The 15,786-nt window shown below is 40.3% G+C and overlaps 1 protein-coding gene across 2 annotated transcripts in view; it reads left to right on the top strand.

Annotated features, from left to right (window-relative positions):
• LOC111337590 (serine-protein kinase ATM) overlaps nt 1-15,692 on the top strand; it is a 48,826-nt gene extending 33,134 nt beyond the window's left edge. For both annotated transcript variants that reach the window (XM_088731852.1, XM_088731851.1), the window contains exons 46-69: nt 400-458; nt 600-683; nt 1,239-1,303; nt 1,605-1,712; nt 2,248-2,367; nt 2,769-3,006; nt 4,247-4,438; nt 4,919-5,041; nt 5,736-5,789; nt 6,680-6,787; nt 7,458-7,628; nt 8,389-8,472; nt 8,926-9,039; nt 9,127-9,288; nt 9,497-9,635; nt 10,515-10,594; nt 11,011-11,151; nt 11,471-11,587; nt 12,009-12,167; nt 12,265-12,306; nt 12,506-12,626; nt 13,287-13,373; nt 14,193-14,371; nt 14,821-15,692. In XM_088731852.1, coding sequence (XP_088587978.1) covers nt 400-458; nt 600-683; nt 1,239-1,303; nt 1,605-1,712; nt 2,248-2,367; nt 2,769-3,006; nt 4,247-4,438; nt 4,919-5,041; nt 5,736-5,789; nt 6,680-6,787; nt 7,458-7,628; nt 8,389-8,472; nt 8,926-9,039; nt 9,127-9,288; nt 9,497-9,635; nt 10,515-10,594; nt 11,011-11,151; nt 11,471-11,587; nt 12,009-12,167; nt 12,265-12,306; nt 12,506-12,626; nt 13,287-13,373; nt 14,193-14,371; nt 14,821-15,147 — 3,074 coding nt within the window. In that variant the 3' untranslated portion in view covers nt 15,148-15,692. The remainder of the gene's footprint in view (nt 1-399; nt 459-599; nt 684-1,238; nt 1,304-1,604; nt 1,713-2,247; nt 2,368-2,768; nt 3,007-4,246; nt 4,439-4,918; nt 5,042-5,735; nt 5,790-6,679; nt 6,788-7,457; nt 7,629-8,388; nt 8,473-8,925; nt 9,040-9,126; nt 9,289-9,496; nt 9,636-10,514; nt 10,595-11,010; nt 11,152-11,470; nt 11,588-12,008; nt 12,168-12,264; nt 12,307-12,505; nt 12,627-13,286; nt 13,374-14,192; nt 14,372-14,820) is intronic.
• The last annotated feature ends 94 nt before the right edge of the window (nt 15,693-15,786 follow it).

Raw genomic sequence — 15,786 nt, 5'->3', positions numbered from 1 at the left:
CCTTGATTGTGTTACCTTGACTGTGTTACCTTGACTGTGTTACCTTGACTGTGTCACCTTGACTGTGTCACCTTGACTGTGTTGCCTTGATTGTGTTTGGTGTAAATGCTCGACAACAAAAACAAAAAGGAAGAGCATTGAGATGAAATAGTACGAGGAAAAGGAATACAGGAAGAAAGTTATGGCTCATTGAGGATGAACAATCGTGGCAAAAGATAAAAAAGACTGACAAAGATAAAAAAAAATAAGATTTAAAAATTAAGGATACTTTTTCGAGATACACAAACCCTGACTTTTGTTTCTGAACCTTAATTTTTAAGCTATTCAGGAGTCATTCATATTAGGTTCTTGGTTAAACATTCCAACATCTATTTTTTTGTGTTTGGTATCTATTTAAAGGTGCTTGCGACCTTCGAATTCAGAACATCTCTGGTTTGTCACATGCAGGACTGTTGCAGGTGAGAGCTTCATTCGTTGTCAGTGTTTCCTTAGTCAGTGTTCATGTTTCTGGGAATTTGCAGCGATTGTTTCCGTACTTACTATTTATTTGGACGCAAAATTATAGTCACTGTTAATACCCTTTTTTTTTCATTTTTCAGTCGATGAAGAACTTTGGTCTTGACCATGTTATGAGAATTTATCTGAAAGGTCTGTCCATGGAAAATCCACAAACGACAGCTGAGGTAAGAATAATTTGTTGTACAGTTGACCTGTAAACAGGCTCGGTGAGGAGTATTAATGTGATTCTAGTTGCCTCGAAGTTTCTTTTTTAAACTTAGATTATCAGTAGATGGAAATAGTATTTTTCGCTTGGGGAATGTATGTGTTGTATGGAGAATGAAGTGGACCCAAAGTGCTTATTTTCTGGTAATGTTTACCCTAATATAAGCGACCACGGTGCAGGTAGCATGAATGCATCATCAACACCACCTCCCTACCTTCCTCCACTTACTCATTAGTCTTATATTTTGCCGCCTTCTTCCTTTTCCCATATCATTACCAGCTTTCCTCGTTCTTTACTGGCGCCTTTTACTTCTGTCTCTTTCTTTTTCCTTTCTTCCTCCTCTTCATTCGCATTCTCCCTCTTCTCTTCGACCCTCACGAATCCTTTTCCTTCTATTATTACTTCTGCGTTCCACATCTATCATTTTTAAAGAGCATCAGTTTTTCTCTGATTTATAAACACTTCTGTAGATTCACAAACTTGTTCGTTCACTCGTACGCTATCATTCCCTTAGGTTGCGGAGTTACAGTTTGAGTCTGCTTGGCAGAACTGCTCATGGGATTTGGACACAAGTTCAAGGTATTTTATTTTTCAATTGCTGAACCAAATGTCCTTTTATTTACATGTGTGTTCGTTAACTGTGCCAAAATATTCACGAAAGGTGGAAGAGGCGAGGAAGGCAAGGGTGCAGGAGGGGATGAAATGTTTCCTCTTCATACACTGCACTACAGACATTCCTGAACAAACCTTGATGTCATCTGTCCACTTTTCACGTGTTCTTCCTCTCCCTCTTTCCCTTCCACTCTTCCAATTTCACATCAAAGATTCAGCCGGTAGTGCTGCAACTTTTGAAAAATGGAACCCCTTTTTGTTTTCTCAGTGTTGGCTCGGACACTCCGCAAGGATTTCACCAGTCCTTGTACAGCAGCTTGTGTGCCTTGCAAGATGAAGAGTGGGAACTATTTCAGTGCACCTTGGACAATACAAAGTACGATAATTATCAAGATAAATGTAACACCCTACATTAGCGAATAAGGCACGTTTATAGCGCTGTTCTCGTTTTCTCTCACTCTCGTTTACTACGATTTCTTTGAATTACGCACTCACAAGACCGTAACTGTATTATCTCAATGCACAGTATCGTATAGGAATAATTTAGGAAAGCCTGGTTTCAATACTTTGCCTAGCTCACCATCAAGTTCTCTGTAATTCAGTGGTAGAGCATCGGACTGCGGAATAAGAAGATCTGAGGCTGTATAGCCTCATTCGCAGGGGTCCTTTGAGATTCCACGTAACATTCCGCTTTTGGGGGAGCGTTGCGTGACATCGTAAAGAACAGCTGCGAAGGGGGACAAGAGGTCCTATTACACTTATGGGACTCAGATTTTATCTTTGTCTTAGACATGTTGTTTCTTCTTCTGAGAACTGTTTTTCCCAGAAAGAAAACTTAAATTTCAGTCGCAATGATGGAGAAGGGTCTTCATCAAGCCAAGCAAGGTAAAAGCGTTTCCATGTGTCTCTAGGTTACGTCTGGTGGATGATATCGCTCATGTCAGTCTAGAGAGCGTACGCAGTGTGTACCCCTCACTGACACGGCTGCAGTGCGTTGTTGAATTGGAGAATTTTGGGAACATAATGAACAGGTTGGTCAACTTTAGAGTCGGGTTCAATTGAGTTTCTTAAAACAAAATCCAAGGTAATCATAGTAACGAATTAGAATGGAGGTTGACAGCATCATTAACGAATGAGAACTCAAAGCAAAAACAGGCAACCTGCTGTAAGCGCGGGAAATGCGAGTGATCAAGTCGTGATTGGTTCTAGTTTTGCATCTGATTGGTGGATATAGTGGCGTGAGTCTTACAGAACAATCACAGAGCTAAGGAAAGCAAAACCACTGCAATCCTTCATCACTTTCGCGGCTTGATTGAACAGTAAAGTTCTCTATAGGTAATAACATTCTAAGATTCAATTTTTGAAGTTCAAACCATTCCTTGATAGTGACATCGTTTAAACACAAGTTGAAGTTTTCTCTTGTTGATTGTAGCACGGATGACAGCATGGTTGATATATGGAAGGAGCGATTTCCGCTCCCCGACAATGATTTTGAGTTCTTAGAGCCTTTGCTTGCTCTTCGAACTACCATGCTCTATACTGATGTCAAACTGAGACATGGCAAAAGAAATGATGCAGCCGGCCTGATTCGCCTGAGTCAGTCATACAAGGATCTCGCCTCACACTTAGAGATGCAAGCAAAAATCGCTCGATGGTCCCACAATCCGCAGGTACTGTCTAACACGTAGTGGAATTTTATCTGGCATTAGAGGGTAATTAAGCTGATTGGACAACCTTAACTAAGTGGTAGACCCTGTGATATGAGAGTGGGCTGGGTTATTTGGGGTGTACACAGCGGACTAACGTGCACATCTTCGTACTTAACACTCTACTTATTTGTTTTAATATTTTGGTTAAGTTAGATCAGACAATACAATTAAACCTGCTTTGAGCGGAAACCCGGTTGGCTCTCGCAAGTGCCCTTTCAGTGCAGCTTTCGCAATTTGGGAAACAACATTTAGTTTTTAAACACCGAGAAGGAAATAGTAAATAGTCAGCTACCTTTCTTATCTTTTGGCCATTTCGGGCAAGTGGAAAAATCTTATTTACAGAAACGATCGCAGAAAACTTAATATAAGACCGTAAAATGAATTAAGAATTTTTTCATCTGGATATTCCTCACTAGGAAATAACTTTAATTCCTTAATACATTGTTACGTAACGAAACTGCCAAATGCTGTGTCCACGTGCGCTTGATAGAAGTGTTCGATGTATACTTGTCATTTTAGAGGAAATATGGAAGGAAAATTTAGAACCTCGGCTGCTGTTTTTAATATGGGGTCCACTTTATACAGGTTTCCCTGTGATGGCGAATCAAAAGACATAACGAAAATCCTACTTAGAAAAAGAAAGGATGAAAGGGAAAAATCCAAAGTTGGTTGTCAGAGGGCTCCTGACCATTTAATTTACCTCACTCCCAAGCCTTTCCCATTGTCCCAAAAATCTCACAACTTGCATTTTCCTCGTGTATCGCTGTTTCGCTGTATCGGGTTTCCCTGTGATGGCGAATCAAAAGACATAACGAATATCCTACTTAGAAAAAGGAAGAAATCTCACAACTTGCATTTTCCTCGTGTATCGCTGTTTCGCTGTATCGGGTTTCCCTGTGATGGCGAATCAAAAGACATAACGAATATCCTACTTAGAAAAAGGAAGAAATCTCACAACTTGCATTTTCCTCGTGTATCGCTGTTTCGCTGTATCGGGTTTCCCTGTGATGGCGAATCAAAAGACATAACGAAAATCCTACTTAGAAAAAGGAAGAAATCTCACAACTTGCATTTTCCTCGTGTATCGCTGTTTCGCTGTATCGGGTTTCCCTGTAATGGCAAATCAAAAGACATAACGAAAATCCTACTTAGAAAAAGGAAGAAATCTCACAACTTGCATTTTCCTCGTGTATCGCTGCAGGTGGCCGAGAAGGCCTTGTTTCGAATTCGACAGTTACAAAGTGACGTCACAGACTTACAAAGTCAACTTGGAGGGGAGGACCTTGGTGTTACTTGGTCATGGAAAATGGAAGAAGCTAAATTACGTTGGGCAAGAGGAGAACCAGACACAGCTATGTATCTGTTGAAATCTCTGACGAGGCACCTGGAAAAGGTAACACACGTGACGTATAAAAAGAAAGCTGTGTTCAGGACTCGTTTTCATTGCTGTATAAGGACCTGGTGGATTTACAATTTTATTTAAATGAGGAGACCTTAGTGTTTGTGCCCTACTGGATACGATTTGTCAAATTTGTCAATTGAAAACTACAGGGAAAATTAAGTGTCGTCTGTACTTTCGGTACTTTTTCTAAATATTTACCGTATGTAGGACGAAGACGGGTGGACTCAAGATTCAACATTTGGGTTATTTTTGTGTGTGTGTGTGTGATTTATTCGTGGACATAGGTTTCAGTTATATTGACCGATGAAAGTTTATTTTATGCCTAGTTTATTGTGTGAGGAATATGGAAACACGTTTATTGAGCCTTTTTGATGCTATCGTTAAATAAGACATGGATAGTGGTCGCTGGTTTGCATACCAGAGCTTGTCTGAACATTCTCTTTTTTCCTTCCCCCTTTTCTCTTATTATAGGCGAAAGACCAGAGCTTGGAGGCATCCAGTCTGTATCCACAAGCACTTGGTCTCTATGGTACCTGGCTGGCGGAATCAAAATCCGAGAATCCAAACACTATCATAGAAAATTACCTAGAAAAGGTTTGTAGTTTTCATTTGAATTATGGCGTTCTGTTGTTGGATTATGTATGGTTTTTTGTGAGGTAAAGTTCTGCCTTTATTACATCCATTTTGAAATCCTCGCATTCTGATTGGCTCTCGCCGTTCGATTTATTCTCAAATCGCACCGTTTTATGCTCTAAACCGCGTCTTTTACCTCGGCCAATGAGACAGCTTCACTAAAGAACAACAACAAGCAATCAGATTTCAAGGCTTGTCCAAAGATATCCATCAAATTGCAGGAAAATGATAGACTACTATTTTTGCAACTTTATACAAACCATACTGGATCAATGAAAATATTTGTAAAGAATAAAATACCTTGTGTTGTTTTATTTTGAAATCACGCGTATGATTTCAGACCAGTTTGCACTCCACCCAGTTCAATTACCATGATAATTGAACTTTGTGAATTTTTCCTATGTACATCATTCTTAGGCCTGCTTTTGCCTAAAGCCACCTGAGAGATGTGAAGTGACATTCAAAGTCACACTTCAAAGGCCGCAGCGGATAACACTTGCAGCTATTCCACTTTACCCTTACAGTTTTTCTCACCAAGGAGACTATTACTGGATCCGGTAAATTGTAAAGCAAACCTAATTAATGTAATTTTCACGAAGGCCATTGCCACATCTTTTGGCAAAGGTGTTCTTAACCCTTGTATCGTCTTTTTCAGGCCGCTTTTCTTATGGAATGTATGGAAGGAGGAAATCAAGCCTCTAGGATTGAGGTTTGTGTGAAATTGTCTTCTTTACCTTAGGTATTAACAAATTAAAGGAGCTCTTGATTGTTGAACAAATTCTCCTTGTCAGCATCTTGAGAAATTATTATAGAACAGTATGGAGAATGTGCCTATTGATGTTGGGCGCAAAAGGATAATCTTTCAATCTTTGACTTTACGACCACAAAACGTTTGTATAAGACAAAGTCCACTGGAACGAAATTTAGAAGTCTGTCAGTTTGTTTTCGAGCTTGCGCCTAATCTAAGACGTCAGATGTGGCTGGTTGAAATGGCAGTAGTCGGAATTTATACTTGAAAATTGTGGTTACGCAGGAAGATGTAGTCTCTAGTTATAGTTTACATGTTTAAGGTGCCCCCCGTACTAACGAGCGCTCGTAAAGCACAATTAGAGAGATGGCTTCCAAAGAACTCCGTCTTTCCTCTGGCACAACAAACCAAGTCGATGTGAATCGGTTACGCGGTCTTTTATGTCGAAAGTCACTCGTAAGATGTTTAACGAAAGCAAAAAAACAAAAGTAAACCAGAGTAGAAAAATTACACAAGATAATCGAATTACAACGGGGAAAAAAAAACTGGATTGGATATAACTGCAAGTAAGCCTGAGTAAACAGAAAACAAGCAATAGTGAAATGAAAAACACAGAATAGAATGGAATAAACTGCAAGCAATACCGATTAGAAATTATCTTAAACAAAGGAAAGTAGGACTGATTGCTGGTACAGACTGTAATCCATGTACAATATGCGTCAACGCAGTTAAAGTATGATTTTTTGTAATATCTGACCTAGTCCCCTCGGTAGTTGTCCTTCCGACATAATGCGTTTATGCCGTAAAGAGAAGTAATTTATGAACCTGTATTTCCTCGTATTTCTTTGCAGGCCTTCTTATCGCTGGCATGGTTTGCTGATTCGCAATATCAAAAGAAAGTAAATTTTATGAGTTCAAGCGTTTACGAAGACAAGGAGGCGCTGATGAAGAAAGCAAAGGTTAAAAAACAGACTAGTGAATTAGCCACTTGGCCTGAAAGTCATTCGTGTAGTGTGATGGTCAGTGGGAGGGACTGTTGTCGGTGGAAATGAGTAACGTCTGGACAACGATAGGAAATGCCAATCACTGTCAGTGGCAACTTTTCAGGATCACCCTCGTCAGGAACAGAGCATCACACGATGGGCTGCCATGTCTTGGGTCACTCTATTTACTTTCTTCGCTGAAAATAGCGCAAGGGACATTTTCTTTTTTATCAATTGTTAGGACTTGTTGAGTTTGAACCATAGCAACTTTGAACGATCGGAAAATTTTTTCTCAAAGCAGTTTAAAGGCTTCGACAGTGCAATGGCCCTCGCTAGATGAGGGATTGAAACCGGCTATAACTGAAAAAGAGGCCCAAAATGACGTACACATTTGATCTCAATTGTTACCAGAATTCGAACTGTGAACTCATAGATATCGAAAAATGAGAGCCTTTTTCACCAACGATAAATATTTCATTCAAAAAACCATCTGAGGTCGTAAATTTGGATTATAATATATGTCAGTTTTTAGCGGCTTCAACAGTAGCTCCCCAGGGCTTTAGCTGACCGTAATTATCTTGCGCTTAAAATCTCCAGTTTTTCTTTCAAATTGTTAATTAGAACGCATGTCATCTTTTGCCGAAAGGTGGAGTCGGAACAGTTACAGCGAGTGGGTGACTCCAGAAGAGACAGGTACACAAGGACACTGAACCTGCAGGCCCAGATGGACGAGAAGGAATTACAGCAAGTGGTTAAGGACAGGCGTACGTTTCTGCGGACGGCTGTGGAAAACTACATCAAAACATTACTAACGGGGGTAGGTTACTTAGCATGCGTGTTAGTTTGTAGTACTCTCCTTCGCCCTAAGAATAACTGCAGCGTCTCAGAATATGAGGCAATAGTAGGCGAATCCTGTGTTCTGATTGGCTACCCGAGCGCGCCTGGGAGTGCCCGCTTCGATCCTGTGTAAGAGAGAAAATTGCTTGAAGTGAACTTACTAAATATTTCGTAATTTTTGGACAGTGTAGGCGATGGAGTCGCTAAAAGCGGTTGAATCGAAATCTCTTTACCATATATTAAATCCTTTATTGACCAAGCTTTTACGGTCAAGATGGCTGAGTGTTAGCCTTGGTTTTTTTTTTTTTTTTTTCCGTTTTAATATCCAGCCTTATTACACGACTCGGGCAGTCAGAGGGCTAATAACTAAAATCAACCAATCAAGATGCTCCATTGCCGGTCCAATATTCTCTAAGTATTGGACCGGGCACTGTCCGGAATGGTCCCGAATGATACCGCACTTGTGTCCCTTTGAACTTCAGTCGTATAATAAATCTCTTATTAACCAAGCTTGCTCGGGACCGTACTGGAAGAATATCGGCCCTCGGTCTTTTTTGTACGGACTTCGCTGCGCTCGGTCCGTACTGTCAAGACCTCGGGCCGATATTCTCCCAGTACGGCCCTCGCGCTTGGTTAATAAGATATATATCTTGCTGACCTCACGCTTGGTCTAAAACGCATATGTATTTTCATTATCCTCTTTTTTTACGAGTTCATTTGATTTTTTCTCCTTTTTGTAGGACAAGTATGACATGAGAGTGTTTAGACTTTGTTCATTGTGGTTTGACAACGCTAACGAAGAGTTCGTCTCCGAAATGATCAAGGTATGGTAACAAGCATAACACAGCAAACTTTAAACATCTACTTTTATGTCATTTATTCTGAGGTTTAATTTTAATCATTTGATTAGTTGCATATAACGGCCCAAAAGTTATTGCTTTGGAGCAGTAAATCTTCTTTCTCGTGTTCTATGTGGTCTTTTTTCTTTGGCGAGGACTTGATCTTCATCTCGTCTCTAAAGGAAATTTAAAGGCCTAAATGGCTGATGGAGTATAGAATTGGGTTACTTTTTATGGACTAACCCCATCTCAGGGCTAGCCACATCTCTTAGTGTCCATTTGAAATATTTTGCCCGCATACAAACTTAGGGTGACTAGTGTGAAGAATTCGTCCCATAAGAATCGATTCGATTCAAACGTAGCACCTGATTGCAAGAGAGTAATAAGTTAATGCTTTCGATTCCCCTTTGAACAGGGTTAATATTTGTTTTGTTTTAGGAAGGGTTGACTAAGATTCAGTCGCGCAAGTTTCTCCCTTTGATGTACCAACTGGCAGCCAGGCTAGGGACGAAGTCGCATGACAACCGGTTGTTCCAGTGCACTCTTAACGAGGTATGTCCAGCATTTGTACCTCGTTGAAAGAACCTTACTTCAAACATTTCGGTTGTTGAAACGATTGAACAATGAATTGTTTTTTAGCTGATTGAGCGAGCGGCTGTGGATCACCCGCACCACACCCTGTTCATCTTACTCGCGCTCGCAAACGCTGAGAAAGACGAGAAGTACATAAATGCAGGCAAGAGGAACGGGACTTCGAGGTTTGCCAGGAACCATTCTAAAGGAGCTAAAGGCTTCACCGAAGTGAGTTATTTGTGTTCATTCGTTTGCTTCTTGTGGAATGCTATTGTTTTTAGCACTAGTCTTTTAGACAGATGGCACAGATAAAAGATTTGAGATCAACGCTAGGGGAAACACCTCACAGTTTCTGGCTGTCTCAAAAAAAGTCCCTAATAATTGCTAGTAGTGGGATGTTGTTTCAATGTTATTGTATTTACTGCTTCTTTTTTAGGCTCGTACTCAAACAGCTTGCACTTTGATAGATAGGATTGGTAAACGCAGAGGAGAACTTGTCAAAAATATGCAATTGTTGTGTGAAGCTTACATTGAACTAGCGTACGTGAATGTCATGCATTTGAAGAACGAAAGAGGTACAGTAAGACCTGAGGGTCACAAGCAGTCGATTGCTCTGTTCGTGATGTTTTTGTCTCGTGCGCCCAACCACGCATTATCGTTGCTTGAACTACTTATTACTCTCAAGCCTTCCCCCCCCCCCCCCGCGGCAGATATATCTTTAATTATTAAAACTGGATCATTGGATAATGCAATTCAAGACACTTTATTGGCTTAGCCATTATGATATATGAGCCAATGTACCATAATCTACAAATATGGTAAGCGAATGCGTCAGATTTAAAATCAAAAGGGAGTTAAAAAATCTGGTTTCTTCTTACAAAATAATAATTTCTTGGGGGCGTTTTTAATAAAACAATTATTCCACTCGCGCTTGTTGGATATGAGATGATTATAGCTCTCTTTCATCTCATATCCAACGCGTGCTCGTGGAATAATTGTTAATTATAATCATTTTTTCAAACTGGTTACCTTGTTAACTATCGATGAAATCTCCAGAAGAAAAGTAGAGCTTCAGGGAAAACCTGCCATTAAGTGGAGATAAACCAGGCTAAATTGTTTTTCCTTTGACGAAGGGCTAACGCTCGAAACGTCAGCTTTGATACTCTTAACCGTGGCTAACTTACATTATCACCTCAGCTGATAAAACCAACTTATCTTAATTTTTAAATTTGGTTCACATTTGTAAATTTGAAATAAGGAAGTAATAATGTAGGAATTTAAGGGAGTTTATTTTCTCTTGAGTGGTTTCGTTGCACAGCAGGGCAGATCTTGCTGGCTCATATCATTGTGTGAATATTTTCTCGACTATATATTATTTCAGCACATTCCGGAATTCGCGGAACTATGTTCCAAAAATGTGATTATTACTATTTCGTTATATTTTTGTGTTTCAGGTCCCTTTAACCTGCCAGAAATCACGATAAAAAGAATCGCAAACCTTCAAGAAGTTCCCGTTCCCACTATGGAAGTAAAGGTAGAAATTGAACTGTCGACTCTTGACCACTCTGATTCTTTTAATATTTCGTCATCATCATTACCATTATCATCATCATTCTTGTCGTCGTCGTCGTCGTCGTTGCCGTTGTCATCAACATCAACATCATTATGTTCCTGCGTGAAACGGAAGGATACGTTAGCCCTTTAACTCTTAAGAGTGACCAGCATCTAATTTCTCCTCACAACCCCCCCTGAATCAAACATTAAGGTCATGAGAATAAAGGAAATGATCACCAACTGAAAAAGTTCTTGATTGTTAAACAGATTCTCCTTGTCAGCACCTTAGGAAATGTATAAACAACAGTATGGAGAATATGCATACCGATGCAAGGGTGTAAAGGTTTAAGGAAAGATGTTCCCTTCGCTATCCCTGATGCCTCCTTTGTTTTCCAGGTGGATCCACTGTGTCGTTATGATGACCTTGTTTATGTGGCTGGATTTGATTCCAAGTTTTGTCTGGCCGGAGGAGTCAACCTTCCCAAGATCATCTTTTGTGTTGGATCCGATGGAGTGAAAAGAAGGCAGCTGGTGAAGGTATGATGGGTAGGAATCCGGGTCGATAACTTGTCAACCAATCGCAACAAAGATTGACCACACTTGTCTGTTTGACATAAAACAAGTAACAAGTAACCGGTGGCAAGTGCGTGAAATACGTGATCAGCTAGAAATTGTGATTTGCTTAAACCGCGCTATCTGGTCGAATCTGTAAGCGGAACAGACCCGTAATACGTTTTCTTTTTGTTTATCCTATGAAATCACGCCAGCCTTTAGACGTAAACTTGAGCCTAGCTGATTTTTTTTTTTTGTTGAGCCACACTAATTTTTTTATTTTTTGTCTTTTTTTTTCGTGTAGGGAAGAGATGACTTGCGTCAAGACGCTGTCATGGAACAAGTGTTTGGTATGGTCAATCAATTACTGATGAAAAACTCTGAAACAAGAAAACGAAAATTGAAGATGAGAACCTATAAGGTAAGTCACTGTAAGTCCTTATCATTTCTTGGAATTGTGTGAACGTACCACATGTTCAGTTAATATATGAGGCCTAGTCTTTTCTTTCCATTCGTTGCAAGTACCGGCAATAAGAAATGTAGAAAACGTCTCCACCTCCTCTCTGATTTCATTTTTGCAGCTGACTTGACCAATTTTTGCAGGACAGTTTCATTAGTGATTTCCGGTTCCGGTCAAGACTATTGCATGCTAAGCCTTGTTTAGCTGGCCCAAACCCTAACCCTAACACAGGCAGTGCATCACATAAAACCCCCGCTGTACAACATGGCCTTCCCTGTTTTTCATAAACTTGCTCACCTCCTTCCGGTAGCACGTGCATCGCAACAGTTCTCTTTCATTATTTTTTAAATATTGCTTTTCTACGTATCATTTCCTTTCTCAGGTTATCCCGCTATCGCAACGTAGTGGAATAGTGGAATGGTGCGAAGACACAGTCCCCTTGGGTGAATACTTGATCGGACGGTCTGGAACCAAGACAGGCGCTCACTCGCGGTACTATCCTGGGGACTGGACATCACTCGAGTGTAGAAAAAAGGTTCAGGTACAGTGGCAAACATATTTAACCAATTGTAACCGCAGTAACGGATAGGATCATATTAGTAATAACATTTCCATGCCTGTTATTGTCACTGTTTTAGGCTGGAGACAACGGTGGGAAATCACGAGATGAAGTTTACCAGGTAATGGACGTATTGACTATAGATACAAAACCAGCCTTAAATTTTGACAAGAATGATGAGTTGATGATTTGGTATAGTTCGGAACGTTATGCCACATTTAACGAGACAGAGTTTGCTTTCAAATAGCAAATAGAAATTACCTTTGCGCACCCCCCTTCATATGTTAACTCAATATTCACCCAGTTCTTATCTTCTGAAGGAATTGATGGATCATTTTCATCCAGTGTTCCGTCACTTCTTTCTGGAGAGGTTCCCAGACCCCGCCGTCTGGTTCGAAAGGAGACTGAGCTACACTCGCGGAGTGGCTACATCATCCATAGGTAAAGAATATTAATTGCCCGGCTCACAGTAAATAAAGCAGTGCGCTTTCTTGGAAAGCGAAAATTGACAATGATTGTCGCAACAGTAATTGTTGATTGGTATATGTTAGAAACACAGTTTCAAGTCTGCCCTGTTTTTTTTATTTTTTATTTTTTATTTGTGAGCGGTTTGCTCTCAACCAAGACACAGTAGCATGCTCCGATACCTTCTGAACTGTCAGAACTTACATCAGAGTGTAGGAAAGGCTTAATTCCACCTTGAATGTTTACCAATACAAAAAAATAACTTTAGTGAATTGGATGTTGAAAAGTCGAAAAACACAGAATATTAAAGAGTCTCAAGGTTAAATGATGGTAACCTTATAAATATTTTCATTCTCTTTCAGTCTGTCTTTATCACAGAAAGACCAACTAGTCTAGTTGAAGTACTTTCCCCGAACTATGGAATACTTAAACTTCCTGGATTGATCAATTGTAACGTCTTTCAACAATCTCAACAATACCTGGCAGGCAGACGTGTAATGAAGAAAAAAAAAGAGAACTCTGTCTGTTGACCACTTTGACATTTTTATGGGGGGGGGGGGGGGTTGGAGACCTGGTTTGTACATTATTAAATAAGAGAAAGCTAAGTCCTTTAATGTTCCTTACTTTTTCCTCTAGTTGGTTACGTGGTGGGTCTCGGTGACCGCCACGTACAGAATATTCTCGTTGACTGCAACACAGCGGAACTCGTCCACATTGATCTTGGTAAGAAAAAAATTGTGTAGTCGTACACCACGAAAAGAGAAATCTTTACCCCCACACGCTCTCCGCCAAATTTAACTTTTCTAGATCAAGCCTCTGTAATATTATATACACACATTTTTTACGTGCTGCATTTATCTTTGTTTCGACCATTAAGTACAGGGCTCGACACTAATTTTTCAACTTGCGAGCCAAGTGGCTAGAGACATCTTGAACGTTTTTAGATGTTACGACAATTTCAGTCTGTTTACTAGCCAAACTGGCTGGTGGAAATTGAAAACCATTAGCCAAAACTGAATTTCTACTAGTCTGTGGCTAGTGGGCTACCGTTAGTGTCGAGCCCTGAAATATTTTTCTCTCTTGTAATATTTTTTTTCAAATATTTAAAATTTACCGTGCGACTTTTCTTACTAAAGCATGCACACAAAACCCATCAATCTGATTACAAGAAACCAGCAGTATACTCCATCTAAATCCTTACACATGTCCGTTTGCTTTTGTTTTGTTGGCACCTTTTGGCTCAGTTGAATTTAGTTGAAGCTATTGTCACTTCCATTGTTTATTTTGTTTAAGTGTTCCCGGTGACAGAAGCGGCACTGCAAAATACAAATTAATCATGGCATATGGAGGTCAGATATAACCAAAATAAAACCGTTGCGAGCTTTCCCCGTTATCGTCGACATCACTGGTTACGTTTCCAAAGTACTCTGATTCAATGCGGCCCTTTTTGCATTTCTTTGGGGTTTCTTTACTCGGCGAAGTTGCATTAAATGAGATTTAAGTTGATTAATTGAAACTTGAATGGTCATCGTTTTCTCGCAGGTGTGGCCTTCGAGCAGGGCAAATTTCTCCCCACCCCAGAAACTGTACCATTTCGCTTGACACGTGACATGGTGGATGGGATGGGACTGACCGGTGTGGAGGGAGTGTATCGTCGCTGTTGTGAAAAGACAATGGAAGTTATGAGAACGTCACAGGAATCTCTTATGACAGTTGTAGAGGTCCGTTGTGGTAACAAGTGTACTGTTTAAAAAATGCAGTAGTCTTTCAACGAGCAAAGGCGACCTACCCAGTCAGCACTCAGTACTTATTACGAAATTGGCTCTGCTAGACGGAAGAAATCTCTTCATTCGCTTCCAAACCGGCGCGCTCGTACTTGTATATTCTCTTCGAGAGGAGAGAAATAGTCGAGGTGCAGTTGTTTCCCTCACAATGACCTGAGACTTCCCGAAAGGTGAAATGACCTTCTCTACCTACACGGTTGTCTACACTGAACTTGGTTTTCGAAAAAGATCACGGTTTTTGATTTTCTTGCAGCTGACAAACCCCGAAATTTGGCTATGATTCGTCCAATAATTGTCATTGTTGTCGAAGAAGTAGTGGGAATGGTAGTTAGTTGATAATTTGACACTTACACTTTATTTTAAGTCTTCATTGTTTTTCTCACCAGGTTTTACTTTACGACCCGTTATCATCATGGACGCTCAGTCCAGAAAAGAGGAAAGCCCTTCAGCAAAAGGCAGAGGAAGAGGACCAGTTTCCAGCCAGTGTTACTGCTGACTGCTTGGACTCAACAGTGGGCGCGGAGAATATCGCCGCTGAAGACAATGTGAACAAAATGGCGAAGAGAGTGCTGTTACGACTTAAACAGAAACTGGATGGTGTTGAAGATGGGGTGCACTTGAGTGTATCAGGACAAGTGAATCATCTAATAAGGGAAGCCATGGATCCTAAGAATTTATGTCGTCTGTTTCCGGGCTGGCAGCCATGGGTTTAGTCTCCGGCGGGCGCATCTTGTGGACCGAGAGTCTTTTGAGCAACTTCGCAGTCTTGGAGTCGTTTTTTCAACGAAGACAAGGTCTTACATGTGAAATATGATGAAATTTGGAAATAATTGTTGGCAAGGGAAGACAAATACTAAAGACGAAGCAAGACTTAATTGGCCAAATTTGTTTGACTCTTACAGAAACGTTTAACGGCAAGGACTGGGGTGAAACTTTAGACCCAAACGATCAACGAAGTTTACATGTGATGGTAAATTTGAACCATCGTGGATATGCGTACAACCTGAAAGCTGCTGCGATTGAAAGTCTCTACTTAAAAGATCAGGAGCAAATGATTCTGTAAAGATTTATTGTTCATTCTATAGTTCTCGCCTCGCAATGGCCAGCTTGCAGATTTTATACCGTGTGAGCACAACCTCTTCTAGAAAAACTTGGGAAAGACTCCTTCCCCGGAAGATCGATAAAAATTCTGCACCTCATAAAAAGATTTAGTATTAAATTTAGTACTTTTTTAAATTAAAGTACATTATAAATATCGTGTGCTTGTATGAATTAAATCAACCTTGGGGATCATAAGAACTTAAAAAAGTAGATTTTGAAACCAGGTTACTGGCTTGGATAACCAGGCACTA

The sequence above is a fragment of the Stylophora pistillata genome, chromosome 8, assembly GCF_964205215.1.
Source record: "Stylophora pistillata chromosome 8, jaStyPist1.2, whole genome shotgun sequence".
NCBI lineage: Eukaryota > Metazoa > Cnidaria > Anthozoa > Scleractinia > Pocilloporidae > Stylophora > Stylophora pistillata.
This window is presented reverse-complemented; position numbering and strand designations above follow the sequence as displayed.